This window comes from Falco naumanni, chromosome 14, assembly GCF_017639655.2.
Source record: "Falco naumanni isolate bFalNau1 chromosome 14, bFalNau1.pat, whole genome shotgun sequence".
In the NCBI taxonomy this organism is placed as follows: domain Eukaryota; kingdom Metazoa; phylum Chordata; class Aves; order Falconiformes; family Falconidae; genus Falco; species Falco naumanni.
The window spans coordinates 22,482,646-22,501,799 of NC_054067.1; the positions used below are offsets into that span (position 1 = coordinate 22,482,646).

The window sequence follows — 19,154 nt, forward strand, 5'->3', positions numbered from 1 at the left end:
GGGAAGAAGAATTTCTGGAACAGCAATAACTCCAGCTCAGCCTCGGAGATGCAAGGCATATTTCATGTTAAGATGTCAGTTACTAACATTTAATGCTAACAGTGTCATTTGCCCTTCAGCTAGAAGAAAGGCATGTAAGCAACCCTAACTAAACTAAAATTTCCCCATTGCAAAGCACTTCTGCCAGGAATCACAATTTGAGTGTCATGTTTCTTGTGCCCTTCCTTGTACAATAACCCAGTAAATCCACGCTTAAAGCCAATGTTTTATTGCTCAGTATTATACGTGCCAGCGTTGACAGAGCATCCTAGCCGCCGTCTGGACCAACTTCATGCCAGTGCCTTTCTGTGACCTGTAAAATAATACTGAAATAAAGGGGAACAGCCAGCGTTACCACTTTATAACCTGAACGATCCCCACTGATTTTTCACGGCAGGGTGCCCCTGTTTCTTACAGACGCAGTATTGCTCCGTTCTCCCAACAAGCACAAGGACCAAGACAGATGGGTGGCAGCGAACGCCGGCACGGCCGCCCACCTCCTCCCAGCGATGCTTAAGATCGATTCGAGCCCCGGCAGAAGGCGGCGCAGGCGGGAAGCTGGCTTTTCGGGGGTCACCCCTACAGCACCTCCTGCATGTGTGCCCCCAGGACAGGCTGCACAAGCCATTCCCCTCCGCCCTCTTGCTCTTTCCAAACTCAGCCTTTTAATGTCCAAAACAAATGTTTACTTTTGGTTGTTTTTAAACCGCTGCCCTGCCTGCCTCTCACAGCCTCGCCGACCGAAGATAAAAAGCGTAATGCAAAAACCTTCAATTCCAGTCTTTTTCAAACTTTGTTTTAGGAATTCTCTAACTGTACTTGGCCTCGCTCTAATTAACCACTAAACGCCACGTCGTTGAAGAGTGAGCAAAAATCTTGAAGCTGCATCTGCTTGCAAAACCTGCAGTGGGTTTTTTTTTGTTGCTATTGTTCTCGAGGTTCGGGCTTTTTGAGAACGCGCACTGACTGATAACCGAATCGCTGGGTAAATGTGTCAGCGAGACCTTCCCTGTCAGCCGTAGCCTTGGGGCGTGATTTCTGTTCACGACATAAAAATTTTTGCTATTTGCCAGATTTCAGATAGCAAACTTGGATCTCCTGGAAGATACCTGGTGTTGCTTTTGTACCCCAGCAGCAGGAATATTTAACTGCTTGAGTACCCAACCCAGACAAGCAGCCTGAAGCCACGCAGGACCTTCGCTGGGACCCAACCGAAAGTTTAACTGCCCCAACTGCCCTCACCTACCATCACAATTACCATTCATAAAACTGGTTTTCCAGCATCTTCAGACATGGGAAGAACTGATTTTGAGTCAGGAGGAACCAACGGCAGGGAAGCTCCCGGTCCACGAGATGGGGGGACACCAGCCTGGGGGTCCCTGGAGGTCTTCTTCTGAGCCCAGCTGCAGCCACCTGCACCCAACTGGGCTCAGTACCCCAGAAGTCTTCATGGAACAGGGACGAGCTAGTTAATATTTCAGCCAACGTCCCCCCTTGAATACTTTGGTCCAATATTTAGGTACCAGAGGAGAGGAACTCAAGTTATGCTCAGCTTGCTGTGACCCTCAGCCCTCATCTCTGCAGCGGGTTTGCAGAGGGACCCAGCGGCCCCCGCATGGGGGGCTGTGGGGATGGAGGGAAGGGGATGGGGCTTTGCCGAGCGAGGGGAAGCATCACTAAGGCACGCAGAAGCCCTAACTTCCACATCACTTCCAAACAGCTCAGTTATTCCAAAAAGCAAGAGGCTGGCAGAGTAGGGAGGAAAGAGTTGACAGCTATTTGCTGTATCTAGCGTAATTTTCTTTGGCAACTCCAGGCTGTTGTTAGAAATGTGCGCCAGACGCCTGGATCAGCAGAGCTAAGCCTGCAGGAGTGACGCTTTGTATTTAACACTTGAAGACCTCAACTTCTGAGAGCTCATCCTACCATTTCATACCAGCCAGCGCGTGAAGACAGCACATATGGAACCGACTAAGGCACTTGATGCAGCGCCTATAAATTGTCTAAGCCTTGCAGCCGCACATGAGAGTGCTAACAACAACTGTGTGGTACGCGTTTGTTTGAAGTCGGATCCTGCTTTTATTAGAGGCGTGCTACTTTCCTCTTCAGAGCGGTGCACCGGCTGCTCCCCGCAACGTGGCTTCGCCAGCTGCAACACTCACAGCCAGGGGCGATGCTGAGGTTGCAGGGTGCAGCCAGGGATCCCAGCCTGAGCATCGGTGGCATGGCACAGTGGTGCAGGGCTCCCTGCCCGCCGCCGGTGCCCAGCCAGAGATGGGAAACAGCCCCTGTGGGGGCACACACAGGCGACATGCAGGACAGAGCCTGGAGCTCTGCAGGGCTCCATTCCATGTGGGTTCTCTGGGGATTATAAACATCAGCATGTGTGTGAGTACCAAGCAGAGAGGCTCTCCCTCCCCATCTCCTAAGGGAAATCCACCCTACCAGCAACAGGTTTGGTATTCCTCATCGATCCAGCCTCTTGCCAGACACAGAGGCCAAATGCAGCTGGGCAAGGTCAGCACCCAGCCTCCACAGGCTCAGCTAAAGGCTGTAGTTAAAGGACCTTTCCCACACACATCCCCTTTTCCTACTTCATTCCCATTTTCCTACCTCAGTGAACGAGTTTGAATTTTATCACTGCATCAGTAAAAGCAAAGACCAGCTGCAAAGACCAGCCCTGGCTTAGCAAACTTTCTGCTAAAGAAAATCAAGAGAAAATGTACATAGCCTAGAAGTGATGACTGCAGAAAAAAAGAGGTTTGTGTCCGTTTTCTTTCAACACAGGAAGGCCTCCATCCTCCCGTGAGCTTTGCTACCTGTACCCCTTGTCTGCTACCAGCATTGCTGGGATGCTCTACAGTTATGGTAACGCACAGATGGGCAAAACCAAAACCACTCCCCACCAAACACTCCAAACCCCCAGGCAATACCAGGTGATAGACATTTTCCCCCAAAGACTACTTCAACACCAACAGAAGCAGCACCAGAACAAAGTAATTTGGGGTTACGTGGCCTCATGCAGCCGGCTGACTGGGTGGTTCTTCCCATTCAAATAAAAAGAAAAAGAAAAAACCAACCAAAATACCCACCCTAAAGCAGCAGCCAGCAGACATGCAGCTTCTGGCTATGCTGGCGGCTACCAAGCAACCAAGAGCTCTCACACATGATTAAGTCTCATTTAAGTCTCAGAACCTGCTTCTAACCCCACCCAGGAAAGCGTGAAGACCACCTTGCCCCGTGCCTGGGCTGGGGGCTGCTCAGCAGCAAGCTCAGAGGCAGCAAGCCCCCGCAATGCCCTTCTCAGGCAGGTGGTCCAGCAACAGCCCCTGCCCAGGAGTGCCTGGGACACCCACCCACGGCCAGGAGTGCAGGATACCTGCTCCCTGTGGCACACGCCTCAGGAAGCACGACTCACCCAGAATCACTTCAGAAAAGTTTGTCTCTATTTTTTTGTCTCCATTTTTTACCATTTTTCCCACCAGGGCGATTCCACACATCCAACCCAGTTCAGCACAGCAGCACGCTGTGCCTTAAAGCCAGTCACTGCCACGTCAGGAACATTTTCCTGCAGAAGTGCCTCAGAAGCCCTGGCACATGAGCTCTGGTGTAGAAAACCCTTTTTTCCCCCCATTTACCTGCTCTTGGCTACCATCAGAGCTCAGAAAACTGCAGCAACGCTGCCAAAATCACTGAACCCCAGACCCGAGCTCAAACCTTTTCACATGCAGTTTACTCATACGTTTGGGCTTTCAAAATGAAGTTCCATGACCTGGAAAAGAAAAGGGGCTTTGGGAAGGGATGAGGACGGGTCAGCAGCTGCTGCAGAGGGTCGGCAGCACCACGATCCCACTGTGCTGCCAGAAGAGCCGGAACGAAAGCACAACTTTGCCAGCAAAGCTGCTGTGCCCTCCTCATAAGCTCTTTCTGCTGACCACCACCAACCCCTGTGCAGCCCAGGGATCCGTGCACGAGCCACGTTCCGAGTCAGAACAGCTCTTTTCAACAGCAGAAAAAACAGAAGAAAACTCCAAGTCAGCGATAAAGCTGTTGCTAAAAAAGAAGATACAATAATCCTTTAAAAATTACAACTAACAACTTCAAATTTTACCTTCCCCCCCCACCCCACCCCCCATAGAAAAGGTCTCCTTTTGACCTTCAAAAGGGAAAATCTCCCACAACTGACTCCAGCACAGAGGTAATCCAGCTCTGGCGGAGTGGGTCCCTCAGACAGGATCACCCGGCTCCCCAGCAAGAGTTAACACCGCAAACTCAGCAAGCGCCAGCAAGCCTACCCATAGCTCAGAGGCAGCCAACCTACTAATTTAGTTCATTATCACTAAAAAGATAGTAACAGCTGCAGTTAAAAACCATTTTCTTTACATGTCTTCATTCCCCTCTCTAGATACACCTCATCAGCTGCACGTCCAGCGATTCCTATTTTGATCTGATTCTTCTGCCATAGGGTATGTTTTAAGGGAAAGCAGGAGAATTAAAGCTTTCCAGGCAGAAACACCACCACTGCTAACTCCTGCAGCCCCAGGTCTGGTAGCGCTGATGAGACTGGGTGAAAAGCAGACAGGCAGAATGGCAACACCCTGCCACCGCAGTAAAAAAAACCCAAAATCTCATTTTCGAGCCTGAACTATTTTGCCCTCTCAGTGTCACAGCAGGTTAGCAACAGTTCCAGCCATCAGCTTTAAACAATTTCTCCTATTTTCCTATCCCATGGGAAAATTTTAAAGAGTGCTGGTTAGGGCTAGAAGTAGCTCAGCAACTTATTTGCAAGGTTGAAGGAAATAATTGCTCCAAAATTATTTCCTGGATTAATTTCACTGAGCCCAGCACGTGGCAAAGGCTGGAAGGATCACATGAAGTCTGTTTAGGCCATTAGTGCCTGCCCCACGCCTCCCTGGGAAACGCTGCTGCCGCTCCATGGATGGGAAAATAAAAGGACAAATGCAAAAAAATATTTTCTTCTCTGCTGGAAAACGTACACTGCATTTAGGTCCTCTCGCCCCTAAAGCTAATCAGGTATTTGCTGCGTGTTCAGCCGTGTGACATTATTTTACACTCCCTGCGCAGCCCCCTCCTTGCCAGGGCTGCCCGTGGCAGGAGCAGATGAGCATCTGCAGCCAACACAGCCTCCGGATCCACTCGCTGCCCCAGCACGGGACCGACCACCGGGAGCACTGGCCGCAGCTCTTCTCCTGCTGCAAGCCCTTAGTGTTCGGGGTTTTTAACACAGGAGAAAAAAAACCAACCACACGTGCAGGCCTATAGAGAATTGCTGACTGTAACAGAGATTGAGAACTCTGAATACAACAACTGGAAAGCCAAAAGCCAAGGGACAGCACTTCTCTGAGATGTGGAAGTTTTATTCCTGGGGGCAGCACTGGTGGCAGAGGGTCTCTGGCTAAGGGAGCACACACTCACCTCCTGCCCCAGCCAGGGACGGCACAGGGGCTGCGAGCGGGGCGGGAGGAGCGGCAGGGTTAGAGTCACTGAGCGGGAGAGACAGAGAAGGGACGTAACGACAGAAAACTTGATTAAGAGGCGTGATGAGGTTTATCCAGGGAGCTGCAGCACCCAGCTGAGCGGCCGGGGCCGCGCAGGAGAGGCACCAGCCACGGCCGTGCGGGGCCGGAGCGCCGGGGCCGGTCCCTGCGCGGAGCCAGAGCCACCACGGTCACGGCTCAGCCCTGGCCACAGGGAGACCACAACCCCGCCGCCGCAGGTCCCCAACTCTTTATTACATAAATATATCATTGACGATTATAGAGCTGCTACATGCTCTGAGGTGGATTTTACTCCAAGCGCTGGCTTGAGAAACTTCCTCGCTACCTTCCCCCTTCCCCCTTGCGGGGGAAATCCCCAAGAGGGATTTGAAGCACAGAGGTAAAAATGAATGTCAAAGAGGGATTAAAGGCAGGCTGACAAAGGCTGGGCACAGAGGGGCTGGGCAGGAGCCAGCACCCCATCGCCACGGGGGATCCGGTACTTAACCCTGCTTTGTCACTGACGGCACCGGGAACACGGCGTCTCTGCTAGGGGAGGTGACAGCAGAGCCAAGGAGTCTGGCCTTGCAAAACCGCATCTGCCATCATTGCCACGGCAGGCTGGCAGCCCTCTGCTGGGCCACATCTAGCCCATGCCTGGGCTAAACTAGGGGCATCGCTGCCCTTCCTCCGGCCTTCCTCCTCCCTCACTGCCCTGGGACCAGCCGCTGTGTGAAAGCCCCACCGCAATGCCACCCCACGCAAGTGCTGCTGCTGCAAAGCCGTGCAACACAGCGACAGGCGGTGACCGCAATCCCCTGCAACGCAACACGCTGCAACACCATGTCGAGCAGCGCCCACCATAGCTGCAAAACCACGCAAGGCAATGCCATGCCACTGAGAAGCCACACCATGCCATGAAGCACCCACCGCTGCAAAACCATGCAACGCCATGCCGCTTAGCACTCACCAGTGCAAAGCCACACTGCTTAACACCACTACAAAGCCACGCAACAACGCCACACCATGCAATGCCACACAACACCCGCTGCTGCAACCCCTTGCAACGCAACCCCCAATGCTGCAAAGCCATGCAATGCAACCCCATGCCGTGCAACACCCGCTGATGCAAAGCCACACAATGCAGCCCCACACCATGCAACACAATGTCTGCCACAGCACCATGCCATGCCCACTGCTCCAAGCTCACGCCATGCCTGCTGCTGGTGTCCCCACTCTTCTCAACACCTTTAGTTCTCCTGAGTGAACGTGACCAAGAACAAAGCGCTGGCGGCAGGGTTTCAGCTTTGCACAGTACGCCTCCTTACCCTGCGCAGGCAGGAGGGCACAGTGCGCAGCTACGTCTCTTGCAGATTTAGGTATGATTTCAGGTCGCTGCTCCGCACAGCGCTGGCAGAGCGGGGAGCACCCGACTCCAGCAGCTGGATGCTGGCATTGCCATTTGGAATCCATTAGAGCACTGGCATTTCATCAGTACAGCCCTGCATATTTAGTACTTTGCACTTACAACAGAATTTTATTTGGGCTTATGGAACGAGCTCATTTTAATATCCACCCATCTGTGAGTAATTATTCCTGCTGTAGTAGCGCTCAAGCCCAACTGGCCTCAGCATCATTAGCATACAAAACCCCCGCGTTCCCCCAAAAGCTTAACGAGAGCACTTACAACTGCAACCGTCCCATAAAGGCAGTTAACTATTTTAAAATTGCATCCAAATCTCACTGTAATTTCGTACTTGGGCACAATGAGTTCTGAGAGATTACACATCTTCAGAGTCACACTCACCACTTACTGCGTGCACTTTACTTAGTGCTTCACATTCACAAAAAGCCCTCAGCCTCTCGTGCAGGGGTTACCTTTTGCAGCCAGACACCTCTAAAAATAACATCCTCTTTAAGTGTTGAAAGATACTAAAATACAAAGTCATTAACATATAATAAGGCTGGAATGGGAGCTTTGCATGCTCTGAAGCTCTCAGGGTTTGGCTTCCAGTCAAGAAAAATATATTGGATTAGTATGAGAGCAAAATTAGGATAGTGTGCAGTTTAATTAGCATTACAAGATACTACATGTGTATGGAAGAGCAGAGAAGATTTATAGTATTATGTGGTAAGAAAAATAATGTTAAAAGGTTAGAATAATACCGGTTTGATAAAGCACTGTGTACTCTGAGGTTAAAGTGAAAGATAACTTTGGAATGCCGCTGACTGTTCTTAAAAAATGCAGGTTTGAGCATTTGCCAGTTAACACATCTAAAAATTGTGGAAAAACCCTGCAACTTCACTCATGTGTCGGTCAAACACTCACTTTGGCAACAACATTCTCCATCAAGGAATTCAACAAATGCTGATAAAAAGTCCTAGTCCCCACACAAAATTGTGGTATTTACCCTTCACGGAATGAGCAGAAAATAAAATAAATAAATAAATACAGCAGCAAGCTCAGCTCCGGAAGGGGAAGACGGGGCAGAGCTCGCAAGAGCCTGGAGAGGAAGGAAGCCCAGTGCTCCGTGCACACACCGTCCCACTGCCAGCCGCCTCGGGCGAGCTCTCCCCTGCTGCACGACGCCTGTAGCCCGACGCCTGCAGGATGCCAGGGCCCACCTGGTCCCGATGTGCTGTTCCTCTTAGTTGGGCTTTTATGTTTCCAACAAGACAGCAGCATGCCTGCTTTCCTCCGGGAGCTGAAGCCTGTCCTCTCCTTCCCATATATCCTGGAATTAATCTCCTCATGCCACGGAGCACAGCTGCCTGCGCCCTCCCCAGGTAGATAATCTGCCTGATGTTGACACAAGCTTTGAGATAGCGGTTGCAAAATATATTTCATATTTTCCAACTGCTCCTTCTCTCCTAGCTGTGAGATTATTTTTTTTTTATCTCTGCACTCCTCTCACCAGCATCCCCAGCATTTTAAGGGCATCCCTGGGGAGGGCATCCCTGGGGAGACAAGCCTGACCTGCGCTTGGAGACCCCAGAGCCACAGCTATTTTATTATTATTTTTTTTAATTCTCGCTGACCTTTTCCCCCTTTCCAAAGGGGAACTCCTAAGCTCCAGCTGCTGCAGCTGAACAGCTCAGGAGCAGTGACATCCCACCACGTCCAACACTATGTCAGTCTCACCTGCTCGATGTAAGGAGGCAGAACAAAATGCATCCAAGCAGCACCCTAGGTCTGTGTAAATAAGCTTGCTGGGAAGGTGCCAGGGCAGCAGCAGGGCCCAAAGCAGCCAAAGGAGACTGTTCCTCCGCACACCAGGAGTTAAACCTACAGCACATGCACGGATGCACCACAAACCCTTGGATGCACCTCAAACCCTTGGGGCAAAGCTCACGCTGTACCTAATTTTCCAATTAATGCAGCATACCCAGCAGTCACTGCCATTCTCCCGACACTCCGTACCGTTTTGAGAAGGAGGAGTTGATGGGATTCACGCCAGATTTTGCACAGAATCTTCACAGGTGTAGTAGCAGAAATATGGTTTCTATTTGATATCAGGCAACCCCGCTGCAGCCCCTTCTTCCCGGCACAGCCCCCAAACCTCACGCAGCCTCAGGAATGCCATCCTCCCTGTCCCGGGATGGGCACTATTAAGACGTGAATGAAGGTTACCAGAGCCCCGATGTGTTGTTAGCCAGACAGCGCACTGCGGTCTCCCTTTATTGCCCTGTAAGAGCTTCCTCCAGCTACAACTAAGACCGCTGAGCCTAACTCGAGGGAAAACTCATCACGAAGCACACCCCATCCTTCTGTTCCACAGCCTGCCTGTGCAAACCCATACCCTGGGATCAGAAACCCCAGAGCACAAGCCCTGAGCAGGTACTGAAGGGTCCGTGCCCTGCAGGGTGCTGCGCAGAGGCTGCTCATGGAGGAGGATAGCACTGGAGAAGCGTTTCCAACAAGCCACTCTGCTCCAAGCTTTCAGCACGCTGTCAGGTTTCAGCTCGTCCCTGATCCATCACATGCCGGTGCAGCCTCCCGGCTCGGGATGCGGGAACCAGACACGGTAATGAATGTGCATGGATGAGCTCAAGGTATGCTCGGGAAGGGAGAAGTCTCTGGAGCAGCTTTAATGCCCTTTGGACCCTTTGACAGCACGTGGTGCAAATCGCACCCAAGCACTGCCTTTTACTCTGGGGCTGGAATCAAGAAGAAAGGGAAAAATCATTGCAATTTCACGAGTCAGGCAAGAGACATGGAGGTGCCCTCCCGGCTGAGCACCAACGCTCCTCGGCTTTCCCCCAGGTAAGTCTCGCCTAGGTGTTCTGACCAACCTTCAAAACTCCATTTCAGTACAGAGCCACTTACACTGGACTGATGACATTATTTTGTGAAACAGGGTACAATTATTTTGAGAACAGATGGCACCAAGAACCTGGCCACAACTCCCTGTTTTTGGTTATAACCCTTCGGTGGCAGAGGGTAGACTAAGCGTACAAGACGATGTGATGTCTACCTGTCCTTTGCAACCAGCAGACCTTTCCCACGGCCAGGGAGAGCCCAGCACGCCACATCCCTTCTCCAGGCAAACTGCCCAAATAATTCACCAAGAATTACTCAGCATTTTGTTCTGCCATGCTGTCCAGAAACAGAAAAAAGGCCCGTATGTATTACTTCCTAAATCTTTTCCTACCTCCCCAATTATAGTTATTTTTTTAAAGTATTACAAAAAGCAGCGTGCATAGACTTGATTGCACACCCTCACTGCATTTCTTTATCCGTGACTACAAGCAGAACACTACTTTGTCTCTAAAGCTTTATTCCTACTATTTCCATATCAAACGAGCAGGCTTTTAGAGGACAGATATAAATCAACGGGGTCACATACCCCCAAACGACTGCTGGAACCAGAGGATGCTGGCTGTTACTTCAGGAGATGGTGGGATACAGGTGGGAAAATGAAGAAAAACAAGGAAAGGAACAATTAAGGTATTTCTGCATCTTACTTTGGTGGAATTAAAAATACTGGCAGGAAAGCAATGATACCGTCAGGAACGCTGATGCAAGCGCACCTCGGAAGTGGGTACATCCCTCGTCCATGGGTGAAAGGTGCAGACCTGGGAGCAGACAGACACCCCAGCACTCGGGACACTCACCAGGGCATGCACTTTGCCCGGTGCTTGTGAACGAGTTTTTGCAGAAATGTGGCACGACATGGGCTCGCTCGGGGAAGAAGCACAGAATCGATGCTCCGTGAGGCTCAACTATTACAGGGCTGTTTTTTTTTTTTTTTTGAAAACAAAATGCATTTTAGTTTAGGCATAAAATACTTTAATGAGCGGTACATAGTACCCCGCTGCCTGTGCTCCACGAGCAGAGCCATTAGTGAGGCGCCTGCTGAACACTAACACACACGCTGGCAGAACCGCTGTTGTATTCCCCAGCACGGCCACCTGAAGGGATTATTTAGATTTGGTAACACCAGTAACGGCCGAGGGGGCCACCACTCCCCAGACACGCTATCACATCTCAGAGGGACAGCCATCGAAGAGTCGGTGAATTAGAGCAGCATTAACAAACTTTTCATCTCCAAGCCAAACTAGTGATGCAACACCCTGCAGCTTCTGGGACAAAGATGTGCACTACAGTGCCTCAACCTCTGCCATGAAAAATTGCCCTTGTATCTTAAATGAGTTACATATTTGAGTACCCTGTAAGATAGGGAAGCGGGGCGTTATCGAGCTGCCAAATCTCACTCCTGTCATGAGGTCATTTCTGGCATGCAGCCAGGCAAGATTTCAGCCAAAATCTCTGTGCTGACCATCACTCCCCATTCTTCCCCACCACCCCCTGGCTCCTCTCCCTCCTGCCTCAGATCAGAAAAAGAGGCAGGAGGGGAAATAAAATATTTTTAAAAATCAGGGAGGGGAATATTTTCTTGTTTTTAAATCCACTTGTACAATTACAATACACGTCGTCGTTACTTGGACTCTTTGCTGAAAATACTTTGCATAGCTAAACACAGCGAAGGGCTGTGTGTTGAGGGCTGACGGCAGCATATTTACTAGGCTGCTGGGTCCCCCCCAGCGCGCCCCCCACTCCATCCACTCCCCCACAGGTCCCTGGGAGAGAAATGCCATTGATCAGATTGCTTAAAACAATTATTTAGTTATTTCTGCTTAATTTACGTAAGCATCCGTCTCCCCATACACATGCATGGGACCGCACTTTGGATTGACCAGCTTGGTTGCTACGGGTCGGAAACCAGCTAGGCACCCCGGATGCGCCCTGAAGTTTTTAATGTGGTTGATGATAATTTTTTTAATAAGGCTGTTTGCAACTTGCTCGTTTCATTGCTTTCATCAAAGGAGGGCTACATTCACAGCACCCTTAGAGGCAGAAGGTGGTGGTTTTCAGCCACACATAGACCACAGTGACCGGGAACGTGGTAAAGTCAGCGAGGAACATGAGAGCAGCACCACTACAAATAACATTAATTACACGTTGTTACAGCACCAGCTCCCAAACAGAGCGCGCGCTCAGTGCCAGCAGTCAGGCTGCAAGCTGCGTGCTGCCCACCGAGCTCAGCCTTCCGCACGCCCTTACCAGGGGGAAACTTTCTCATCACAACTGACTGCTTCAATACGTCTGAAAGAATTTCTCGTCTTATGCCCTACAGGCCAGATGTAAAACAAAGAAATAAATAATTAGCGTTACCTTATCTGGAGTATATCAGCTGTAGCGAGGTACGCTTGGATCTTCATATGCATCCAGAGACAAATCATTTAACGCTGTAATTTACGAATGCCTCAACTATTTACCCTGGTATTTCACTATACGTTCGCTGGAAAGAAGAGCTCTAAAGACTAAACAGATCCAGCACGATAACACGAAAGGAACTTCAGCCGTGTGCTCTTACAAGACAACCGAAGAATTCCAGCATGACACCACGCCGCTCCGACCCACTGCACGTTGACACTGCTTGAGCACCGAAGGGAGGGTACAAACCCCCCCAGCCGACTGACGACCACGGCTCTCTCCAGTTCAACACTTACTTAGGTTTTACTATCGGAAGCCTCAGAATCCAAACGTGGAGAGGAAGGCGCAAGCCTGGCTTTCCCAGGAGCAGCCGAGGCCGGCGCAGCGCAACGGCTGCCAAGTAGGAGGAAGAGTTTCCAAACTCGCAGCTTTATCAAAGCTATTTCTGTCCTGCCCCCCCCTCCCCGCACCGATAAGCAGCGAGGCGAGGGCTGCCGGGGCGCAGGGCTCCATGCCTCCGCCGGCTGGGACCCCCACCGGGCCCCACCGGGCCAAGCCAGCCGGCATCTTTGGGGAGCGGGCCATCCGCTCGCGAGGCTCGAAGGGGAGGAAACTCCTTCCTCCAGCTTATCCTGCTCGCAGCGAGGTTTCGTGCCTGGAAAAAATGAGCTAAGTTTGCGAGCGGAGGCCCCAGCTCCGCTCCTGCTCTCCCAGAGGCTCTCGGGACAGGGAGCGCCCCCGGGCACCCCGCTCCGGGGGCTGCACCAGCGGGGGAACAGGAGGCAGAGGCCAGCCTGCCCGGCACGGCTCGGGCTCACGCTGCGGGGGGCTCACACAGCGGGGGGCACACCGCACGCCGAGCCGCCGCTCAAGGGCTGTGCATCCCGCTCCTGCGGCAGGGGCGGGCAGCGGGGATTTACAGCACCGCAGCCTGCCCAGAGGGGAGGCAGGCAGGGGGGTGCGGGCAGCAGGGTCCCCCACAGCCGGGGCCTGCAGCAGGGGCCCGGCAGCAGCGGGGCCGCTGGCCGGGGACGGAGCGCGGGGGGTCCCGGGCAGAGCCGCCCCCTCCAGCCGCCCCCCGGCACAGGCGCCGCGCTGTGCCCCGCCGCGGGCCGCGCTCCCGGCGGCGGAGCCGACACGGCCGGGCTGTCACGACGGAGCGACAGGAAAGCGGCGGGCAGCAGGTGGAGCGCAGGCGGCCCCCGGCAGCCCCGCGGAGATCCCCGCAGCCCGGCTACCCCCCGCACCCCCAGCCGGGGCACCGCGAACCGACCCTCCCCAGTCCCCCTCCCGTCAGCGCCGCTTCGCGCCCCCCCCCCCCCCCCCCCCCCCGTAAAAAAAACCCGCAACTGCGCGAGGAGAGTTGTTTTTTCTTGCAGCCCCCACGGGAGCGGGCCGGCCCCAAACCGCATACGCGGGCAGGGGCACGGAACCACCGGGGTCCCCAGGCCGGTCGCGGGTGGGGGGACACGCGGGGCTCCGCGACAAGTGCGGTCCCGCCCGGCCGCGACCCCCCCCTCCACCCGGCCGGCACCCACCTGCTGGCGCCGCTCCGCCCCCTCGGCGGGCCGCTGCGGCCAGGCGGCGGCTGGGGAGCCCGGCGCTGCCGCCGTCCCGTCCCGGCGCGGCGGGGCGGCGGGCTGCGGGCCGCGGTCGCGGCGCAGCTCGGAGCGCAGCTCCAGGTAGCAGCCCAGCGTCAGGACGTGCAGCGCCAGCGACAGCGCGAAGAAGCCGAGGAAGAGCCGCCAGCTGCCGCCGCAGGCGCAGCCCCCGCCGCGGGGCGCCGCCGCCTCCCCCTTGCGCTCCGCACCCATGGCCGGCGGTACGGAGCGGCCGGGCGCCGAGCCGCTACTGCTCCATGCTCGGCCGGGGCGCGCCGTGCCGCCGGGGGCTGCGCGGCCGGGGCCGCCCCAGCGCTCCGCCAGTGGGCGGGGACACGGCGCGGGGCGGGGACACGGCGCGGGGCGGGGCAACGAGCGGCGGCCCCGCCCCGCCCGCGGGCAGGGTGCGGGCGCGGGCTGGGTGGTGGGTGCGGGCACTCCCTGGGTGCAGGCAGGGATGCAGGCAGGGTGGTGGGCGCAGGCAGGGCAGTGGGTGCGGGCAGGCCCCTGGATGCAAGAAGGCTCCTGGGTGCGGGCAGCCCCAGGTGCAGGCAGGCCTCTGGATGTGAGATGGCTCCCGGGTGTGGGCAGGTCCCAGTGTGGGCAGCCCCAGCTGCGGGCAGCCCCAGGTGCGGGCAGGCCATGGCCCCACAGGAGGAGCACAGCCATGCCAGCTGTCCCCGGCGGTGGCGGAGGGCTGCCATGTCCGCAGGCGGTGCTCGTGCAGGTGGCCTTCACCTTGTGATGCCCCGCTGGGTGCAGCCGAAGGTGGGCTCCTGCTTGGCTGCGCTGCGGGGGCTGGGAGCATCTCCCAGGGGTCCCGTGCCTCCATCCCACCGGTCTGGCTCAGCACACCCGGGGCCTCCAGCACACTCCTCGTTCCTTTCTTTAAGCAAATGGAGCAAAGAGCTGCAGAGCAAAGCTGAAAGTGGTGGGCGGGGGGTGCTTGGCACAGGCCATGCGTGGCCGTGCTGGCAGCCACCTGCCGTGCTGGGAAGCGTGGGGGGGCAGCTTGCTCAGCCCGGTGGGGCCTCGAGCACCTGGGAGCGCAGCTGCCTTAGGCAAGGGTCTCTCGGAATGAGTTTCCCTGCCAGGGGGCTGGGTGCAGGCAGGGCAGCCCCGGGGGAGGCTGGAGGAGGATTTCTGGGAGCAGTAACAGATACCCACAGCCCGGGGCTCAGCACCACTCGGGAGGCAAATGCAGCTGGGCACTGGGTGCCTGGCAGGCTTTTGGATGTTTTACGACAACTCCCAATGCCTTCTCCAGCTTTTTGAAGGTTGTTCCTGATGGCTAGAAAGAAATGAAAGGCAGAAAGCAGCTTGGACAAAGGTTAACCAGGACAAAGTGTGGGCTTTGGGAGGGAAGGCTGTGAACTTCTAGAACATGGGCTTGAATAAACCATGCGTTCGGGTATGTATCCCTCAGAAAACAAGGAGTGCGGGAAGACGTCCAGGGAGTTGCTGGTTCCTTATTGGAATTAGAGTAATGGCACATCTGCAGACCATCCCAATGCAGAAGCGAGATAGAAAGAATAGCATGAGATCAGCTTGGTCATCTTGAACACAATAAGGAACACGCACAGAAAGTATAAATCAGAGCCGTCCCTAATACCCAGTGTAAAAGAATAGTGCGAGCATGTGGGGACAAGAGCGGGGTGGGGGGGCGAGCAGTGAGTGGCATGGGAGATAAGGAGACATCAACAAGTATGTCAGTAAACAAGGAGAGAAAAACCAGGTGGTTCTTCTCAGCGAGGAGGAGCACATACAGCTGAAATGGAAGCGAACAGAAGGGTTGGGACTATTTTAGTGAGAAAGTACATTAAAAAAAATAAATTCACATTTCAGTCGGGTGACAGCTAACGCTAGTGACAGGTAAGACTAGGGAAGGGAGGGAGGAGTAGAGGTGAGAACATCAGGAGTTTTGCAAATAGCTGGGCCTAATGAAGGTGATGTTTTGGCCAAATCATTAGGGGTTATCACTGGGAATTCATGGGGTCAGGGGAAGCGTAAAAGACTGGGTGAGGCTGAATAAAATGTTGGGAAGTAATTATATTATTACTGTATGTATTGGCTAAATACCCCCAACCATGGCATATCATCGAGGCTTGTGTTGGCACCTGAACAGTGGGATGGAAGGGAGGACAGCTGGGGGGGTTTACTGAGGGTTATCTTGCCAGGCCAATCTCACCTCCTCGGTGACCAGGTACAGCAAAGCCAGCAACTGTTCTATCTTGATTTCCAGCGTGCTGTGACATTCCAGCTGCTGGCTGGTTCCCTCCCCTGGGTCACCATCAGATCCACCAGCCCCTGGGTCTTGCAAGAGCAGAGGCAGGCTGAGGGCAGGGGCCCCTCCTTGAGCGGGGCAGGCTCCTCAAATGAGCATCTGCAACGCAGCGAGCAGTTTGTCAATAGTCTATCGTCAAGGAAGCAACGTATCAAAAGGAACTCTGCAAAAGTGTTTGCTGGCTCTATTACTGACCAGTGTTCTACTTGATAATGCAAAAGAGTGAGATTAGTGAGATTCCATGTGATGCCTGCATACCTCAAGCTGCAAGGAAGTTGGAGTACAGCGTTAGGAGTTATCTTACCAAATTGGAGAGGCGGCCTGAAGAAAATAGGATACAATCTGGAAAAAGAAAAGAAAAGAACAAGGGAAAAAAAAGGAGCACAAAGGTCTTAATGGAAGGAAGGAGGGCTGAGGCTGCAGAGGCTGAGCAGGAGTGGCTGGGTGGCACTGCGGAGGAGCACTGCCAGCTGGTTTTAGAGGATCAGATAGCACGGAACAGATCATCCGTGCGGGGAGAGCGAGCACTGAGAGGGGACGTTAGATTGGTCATCACACCGATAGGAAGGGTAGCCGCACCGAGGGCTTTCACCGAGCAAATCTGTTGGACCCGTTGGAGCAAGTCCAGAGGAGGCCACGAAGTTGGTCAGAGGGCTGGAGCCCCTCTGCTGTCCCGGTGGGCTGCGGCGGGGGCTGCTCCGCCTGGGGAAGGGAAGGCTCCGGGGAGACCTTGTGGCACCTTCCAGTACCTGAAGGGGCCGACAAGAAAGCTGGGGAGGGGCTTTGTACGGGGGGGGTGCAGTGACAGGGCGGGGGGGATGGCTCTAAGCTGACCGAGGGCAGACTTGGGGCAGATACTGGGAAGAAATTCTTCCCTGTGAGGGCGGCGCTGGCAGAGGCTGCCCAGAGCAGCTGTGGGTGCCCCATCCCTGGGGGTGCTCAGGGCCAGGCTGGACGGGGCTGGGGGCACCCTGGGCTGGTGGGAGGTGTCCCTGCCCCTGGCAGGGGGTTGGGGCTCGGGGGGCTGTCAGCTCCCTCCCAGCCCAAACCAGGCTGTGATGCTCTGATTCTATGACATCCCCCAGGCTCAGGGAGTGCTGGGGAGGCTCCCCTGGGGTTGGAGCTCTGCTCTTGGCCTGTGCTGGGTGTGCTGCGGGAGGGTCTCGTGTAGCTGGTGGTGCCCAGGGACGTGTCCCCTGAGCCCACCCGGACACACCTGCTGCTGCACGGCTGTCGGGGCTGGTGAGCTGGGTGGTCCCTGGCAGGGCTGTTCCCATGCTCTGTCATCCTGTGTGTAAGGTAAGTTTTACACGAGGCTGGCCTTTCCAGGAGAAAGCCTTCCAAGTCCTGGAACAGATTGCCTGGGAATTTGTGGGGTCCTCATCGCTCAGTATTTCACAGATTACGGCTATAAAGCATACTATACTTGCTGTTTATCCTGCCTTTGGGGAGGAGGATGAACTAGATGACGTCTTTGTAGCCCTTCCTAGCCTTATTTTTCTGCAGTGGGTTTTTTTTCCCTTTAAGTTCTGTGTAATAGTCATGAAATTATATGAGTCTCTGTTTTCATTTAAGAAAGAAATATTTCCCTAATATTTGTGAAGAAAAAACCTGGAAGAATTAACCACTGCCAACCCTAACAACTCAAGAGAAAAAAGCAAATAAAAGCGAATGAATCCTCTGTACAAAATTCTGTAATTATTTTAGGATGATTTATAATTATTTGGATGCTTATGGTTGTTACTGTTTTACAAGATCAGTATATTTAAAAACAATCATACATTGACCTGCTGAGGCTTGCAATAGCCTAGTTCCAATTTCAAGAGTAATTTCTTACTTTTAAGATGAGTTTTAGAGGTTCAAGCCAGTCCAGAAGTCCCTGAAATACTTTGTACTGTGTATGTCCATAGGGTCTTAAAGACAGGTCTGTATTGCAAACGTCTCAAGTCCAAGCTGCGTAGCGGGGTCAATCAGTTATTAATATTAACTAAGTTAATAATATTAATTAACATCAATAACAAGTTCACCATTTCTGCTCAGATCTCATTAGGGACATTTGCCAAATCCTCAAATTGAGGTACTTCTGCCTGCTAGAGCAGATCATTGTGCAGCATCCCACCAATTAAAAAGACATCCCATCTGATGATATAAATAATATATAACATGTGTCATCTCAGACCTGGGAGAGGTCCTCACCCGTTGACCACGTGGCACCGGTCAAGCCCCACAAATGGAGGTTTCTGTTTCTGCCGAGTTTTATTTTAATTTTTAATGGCTCTCGTTCTGAGCATTGCTGCCAGCTTCAGGCTTTGGTGAGCGCATGGTGGGGAGATGTTTTCTTTCTGAGCCACGAGTCCTCTTTCTCTGCTGAATGCAGCCTGTGCCTGTTCTTTTCCAAGTTTCATCCCCTTTTACTATGCCATCCGTGATAAACTTTATTATATGGATGAGGAACCTCAAAGGTTTAAGTTGTCTTCTGTAGCCCAGCCTCATCGCTCCAAGGAGTCCCAGTCCAGGAGAGGCAGGACCCGAGGACAGAAAACCCTCCCACTCCTAACGGCTGCAGAAATGGCACAGATTCGTAATGCTTCGGATGGGCTGATCAAAGGCAGGGTCCACAATAGGAAAATCAAGAACAGTCCTTTTTAATCAGAAAATAACATTACTTCTTTCACAAGGAAGAGGTCCCCCCACCCAAATTTTGCCTCTTTATATCTGCTGGACTTTATTGGGTCCAGCTGCCCCTGCTTCCCCCCCCCCCCCCCCAGCCCGTGAACAATAGAGAGAAATCTAGGAAAAAAGGAAACATTCCAAAAATAAAGGCATTGTTCCCTCCAGCCCATGTAGAGCGAGAGTCCTCTGGAGGGTGGGCAGAGGCTGGAGAGGAGAAGAACGCGCAGAGGCAATATCTCTAATGCCAGGCAACTTTTTCTCTTGATTCCTAAACTTGCTGGTATTTTCCCAGCCCCACAGTGCAACCGAGCTAGCCTTCCCATCCAAGCAGGGTTTAACCA

The 19,154-nt window shown here is 53.5% G+C and overlaps 1 protein-coding gene across 4 annotated transcripts in view; it reads right to left on the reverse strand.

Moving 5' to 3' along the window:
• EDA (ectodysplasin A) overlaps positions 1-14,164 on the reverse strand; it is an 81,833-nt gene extending 67,669 nt beyond the window's left edge. For all 4 annotated transcript variants that reach the window (XM_040614592.1, XM_040614591.1, XM_040614590.1 and 1 more), the window contains exon 1: positions 13,794-14,164. In XM_040614592.1, the coding sequence (XP_040470526.1) occupies positions 13,794-14,069 (276 nt within the window). In that variant the 5' untranslated portion in view covers positions 14,070-14,164. The remainder of the gene's footprint in view (positions 1-13,793) is intronic.
• Between the last annotated feature and the right edge of the window lie 4,990 nt (positions 14,165-19,154).